We start from the raw sequence: 5,010 nt of genomic DNA on the forward strand, positions 1-5,010 counted from the left end.
TTTATGGATTCGGATAGTGAATACGCAGGTCGATAGTCTTCTTTTTCTCGTAAGAAATCTTCGAGGATGATGCGGGCAGAAGGAGGGCACTTTTCAATGTTCTTTCTTCAATTACAAAAATTTTTACTTCTGTCTTCTGCTCTTCGAGACCTTCCCAAGGCTATATACTATTTCCCATGGGAGAAAACAATACTACTTTGGTGTTTGCCAGGAATGAATAAATTTTCATTGGCATTCATTTACTGCGACGCCTTCATTGGACACCGGTTCCCGATTACTTTAATTCTAAATTATTCCTGTTAAAAGCATTTTTCAAACCGTGAATTACGCGAGGAAATAGTCACCGTTACCATAAATTGTTATCGTCGTTGTTGTGTTTCTATTTGAGTGAACGTTTTCAAAAATTACATGTTTTTCCCGTGCAAACGTAACTATCGTGTTCATGTATCTAATAGTTCTTTCATAACGATATTAATTGTATGGGCCCTGTCATTACTTACTCTGTTTTCGTTTACTAAGACTTTCACGTCGTTCACTGATCTAACGCGGCCTAGAGCAACGTACAACTGACCGTGAGAAAATACATCGCTCCGCAAATCGACGCCTACTTTTTCCAGGGTCTGGCCTTGAGACTTATTTATAGTGACTCCGTACGCCACTTTCAAAGGAAATTGTTTACGGATCATTTCTATCCCTGAATTTGAAACGGCAAATTTAAAAGGTATTCTAGGGATCATTACCGTGTCTGTCGCATTCGGAATTCTAGCTTCAATGAATCGCCGGGATATTTTCTCTACGATAACTTTCGTCCCGTTAACTAAACGATCTTCAAAGCTGATGTTTCTAATCAATATGGCCACGCAGCCAACCTTCAACTCTAAAATGTGATCAGGGACACCCGAGTGACTTATAGCGTTGAGAACGTCGGTATGTATTAATGTGTTATCCACCGCCCCCGCGCACGGTGGTGTGCTATCGGCGCTGCACAGGCGAACAATTTCTCCCGGTATCATGTCCAATACGAATCTATTTATTTCCGAGATGTTATGATTAGTCCCCGACAGAATGGCGCGGTTACAGCATAGGGCTGGATTACTTAAAACATCAGCGGGATACACGAAATCTATAAGCTCCTGCAATGATGTTGTGAATGAAATACTACCGAGAGGAATAGTTTGATATTCCCCCATCGCTACGGTTGGGACTCTATCTTCCCCGACAGCAAGAACGAACTTCGAGTACGCACGATCGTCTCGAGAGCGAAGAATGGAACGGAGTTTTTTCTTAATAATTAAAGGCCATAATACGGATGACTTAAGGGAAGCGTCGATTATGTCGGCCTTTGACCCATCTGGAATAATAGGCGGTATTTGTCTGAAATCGCCGGCTAGCACTACAACTTTCCCCCCGAACGCCGCTTCCACCTGACAAATATCCCTCAATGATCGGTCGAGAATGTTTATTGTGTTTCTATGTGACATGGGCGCCTCATCCCAAATGATTAGCGAAGCCCTACGTATAAGATCGGCCCTCTGGCTCCCTCCGGTAATGCCGCACGGTGCATTAGGGTCGTCCGTCTCTAGCGGTAATTGAAACATTGAATGCGCGGTGATACCCCCTTGGTGATTCAAAGCAGCTATTCCCGTTGAGGCTGTACATAACACGATGGCGCCCTCTGCACGCATCCTAGCCGTCAGGTGATTTAAAACCACGGTTTTCCCCGTCCCGCTTGGCCCGTCAATAAAAAATACTCTATCCCTCATCTGAACATTCCTAACGGCGGTTATTACGGCGTCGACGACGCTAAGCTGTTCCTCGGTCAGCTTGGGACGCCACTCCTCAACTGCCCTGGCGGCGTCCTCGGGATTCCATCGTACCTCTTCTCGACCGACTTCCGTAGTTACGTCTTCGACCTCAGGAAGGCCCATGTCCCTCAAACATCTTCCGTGAGGACGAAGCATGTGATCTATATCGCATAGGGCGTGATGATAGGCCGCTCTTTCGTCTAAACGTCCCGCGTAGTCCTCGCTCAGGGGGCCCTTAAATCTTTCCCAAAGAACGGCTGCGGGAGCACCAAACATAATTACGGCGAAGAAGAGTTGTCGCAGGGCTCTTCCCGTCTTGAAAGTCGCAGCCTCTTCTAGCGCGTGTCCGTATTCGTCCAGTTCGTCGAGCAACCCTCTTGCCATTGCCGCTTCTTGAAAAGATCCGTAGGTAACGGCGTCTACGGTGCGCAACTCCTCGTAATTTCTACACGGGAATCGCGCCAGGAGCATTCTCAGAAAAAACAATTCCCCCAGCGTGGGGGAGAGCCACCGAATTCGAGCTACGCTGCTTCCACGCTGTCGCTTGCTGATGAAATGATTTCCATCGTCGAAAGGAATGCTCCCTGGCTTAGCGGTCGTATCCACTACGTACTGTTCGTAAAAATCTATCAACGTCAACGGCGTGAATTCTGGATCTTCCGGCCTATTCAAATACAACGTCAACTTGGATTTGCTTCTCTGAAGCGCCTCCCTCTCCTGTCCTGGACGGAATATAACGTTATCCTGCTGAGGGAGATGGATTGGTAAATTTAACACGGTCGGTTCCCGGCAACTGACGTCATATTCTAATATACGCCATAAGGCCTCGCAGGCACTGATGTATCGGAGGTTGGCGTAGTTTTCAACTTCGTCCATCGTCTGGTCCTCTACGATCGCTACTCTCGCGCGGTCTGGTCCCTTATTTATATATTTAAACAAATACTTGACTACTCTTTGACTCGTGGCCACTTCGAGGTTACAGTGGCATTCCATTAGGAGGAGAACTGCAGGATTGTAAGGTACGATCCACTCATCCGTGACGACCCGGTTCCTTCCCATCTCGACGGTCCTATCGCAAAGTCTACGGTAAAGAATGAACCCTCTCCGGTCGGCGTGAGTGACTTCGTTTGCCGACCGTGGGTACCGCTTCGAGCATTTCCCGGTTTCCCTGTCCATGCACGGTGCATTCGGGTTATTAATGCCGCATGGTCCGTGTATCATATGCTGAAGGACCAACGTGTGAAGTCGGCCATTCGCCTCCTCTCTCGGTGGAATGGTGGCCCTGACGAAAGAATCTATCTCAGCTGATTGCGTCGGGCCGCCTCCAGCGACGCGAAAAGCGATGTGTGCGTGGGGAAGGCCACGCTTCTGAAACTCTATCACGTAAAGAATGTAAATCAGCTCCCCGAAAATAACGCCGTTCCTGATGCCATTGAGAAGTTTACGAAGCTTCTCCTGAAACACTCTCACGCATAAATCTGGTCTATCGACGGCATTCTCACCCGGGTTTAAGCTATTTTTAATCTCGACCCAGGACGGATTACAGGTAACGGTAAGAAAAAAACTGGGTTTCCCTTTCCTCGAAACCAGCGCCATTGCATCAAGATAACGTATCTCCATGTAGCGGGGACTATTCGTGAACGTCGACGGCAGGTACACCTTCCCTGGCACAATGTCTCCCTCAGCGGCAATTGACTCGTCCAGCTCCTGTCTCGGGGCGATTCTCAAAATGTTACGCTGATTAAGCTTAACGTATTGCAGACGCGCCTCTTCTGCGCGGCACCACATGTCTACGAAATACTCCTGAGAAAGCCGACGCAAAAACGTGAATCTTGGCTCTGAGAGGAGAAGTTTCCTATAATATTTAACCTGAGTAATTTTATTACCCGTACGATCGCGCAGGTCGGGGGACCATCCCGATGACGCATGTGGGAATATGAGAGGATACTGCAACGCCTCGTACGTCTCACTCAAATAATGCACCTGATGGGGTTTCGCCTCTCCTTTTTTCCAAACAACGACCTGATGCGGATGAAACTCGAAATTTGTGCTCAAGATGCCAGCTATCTCATTCGTCGCGGGTGCATCTCCAACTATCGGTCCATCGGTCCTCCTTGAGGTTTGTTTAAAAACCAAGTGCGCCGACTCGGAGACGTGATTATTGAGGTTTCGCAAATCTCCAATTAGGCGGTTGACCTGACCTAAATATTCCATAACGTCATTGACCACGTCCTGCCTCAATTCTATCTCCCTCGCTAACCTGAGTCGCTCCTGCGGGTCCTCTACGTATAACGCCATATTATTTTTCTCCCCTTTCCAGCTCAAATCAAATACGCGGTGGTAAATCCTGCCCTGAATCTTTACAAAGGCAACACCTGCGTCGGGATTTTGAAATTTACCACTAACCCCCAAAGCGGAAAAAGCAAAAAAGTTGTTGAAAGCCCGCGCGTTTTTTAGAAAGTAGTTGTCGGAATAAAAGGGAGCCTCAAGACGCGGTAAAGCATTCACTACGTAATTCCCGCTTCCACAGCACCATTTCGCCCTTTTAGATTCTTCAACGAAGAGCGCGGCCCTACAGAACGGACAACGGAAAATCATTTCTGACCTTAAGGACTCCACTTGCAGTCTGAGGGATGGTACGTGCTCTAGAGCTTCGCCAGGAAGATTACCTAGGCACAGTACTTGTGACAACGCTGGACCGGCGTACCCTCGAATGAATTTCCGGACGCGGGTGTTCACATCTCTTTGATAACGGTTTACGGCCTCCCGGATTAATTCAGGATTATTATCATTGTACCTAAGAACGGCCTGACTGTGAACCTGTGGATTTTCTTCTGTATAACGTCGTACGGCCTCTCTATGAACCTCGGGATTTGATTCCTGATAACGCTGTGATGCGGCCGTATGGACCTGTGGGTGGTCCCTAGTATATCGGTTGACAGCGTCGCGGTTGACATTAGGGTTTTTGGAGGCATATTTTTTGGACGCAATGTTACGCTGCTCAGACCGAGTCAGGCTGGAAGTTTTCGGTCTTCCTCTCTTGCTTTTGCACGGCCTACCTCGCTTTTTCGGAAGGACACCTTTATGAAATGAAAAATTATTTAATGTAAGAATAATTTATTTGGAAATTTTGAATGTTATCAAAAATGTTCGGTGAAGTGAGAAAGGATAATTTTTGACAATTTAATTGAATAATACCTAATCT

At 47.4% G+C, this 5,010-nt stretch overlaps 1 protein-coding gene across 1 annotated transcript; it reads right to left on the bottom strand.

Annotated features, from left to right (window-relative positions):
- Window positions 1-688: 688 nt before the first annotated feature.
- LOC124159727 (ATP-dependent DNA helicase PIF1-like) lies at window positions 689-2,189 on the bottom strand. The gene is made up of 2 exons (XM_046535637.1): window positions 1,308-2,189; window positions 689-694 (listed from the first exon to the last, which is right to left on the bottom strand). The coding sequence occupies exons 1-2, from the start codon at window positions 2,187-2,189 to the stop codon at window positions 689-691; spliced, it is 888 nt and encodes a 295-aa protein (XP_046391593.1).
- Window positions 2,190-5,010: the final 2,821 nt, after the last annotated feature.

Source organism: Ischnura elegans, chromosome 5, assembly GCF_921293095.1.
Source record: "Ischnura elegans chromosome 5, ioIscEleg1.1, whole genome shotgun sequence".
Lineage (NCBI taxonomy): Eukaryota > Metazoa > Arthropoda > Insecta > Odonata > Coenagrionidae > Ischnura > Ischnura elegans.

What these genes read in the sequence shown, in the direction of transcription:
- LOC124159727 (XM_046535637.1), bottom strand. Translation starts at nt 2,189, where the DNA reads ATGGCAAGAGGGTTGCTCGACGAACTGGACGAATACGGACACGCGCTA.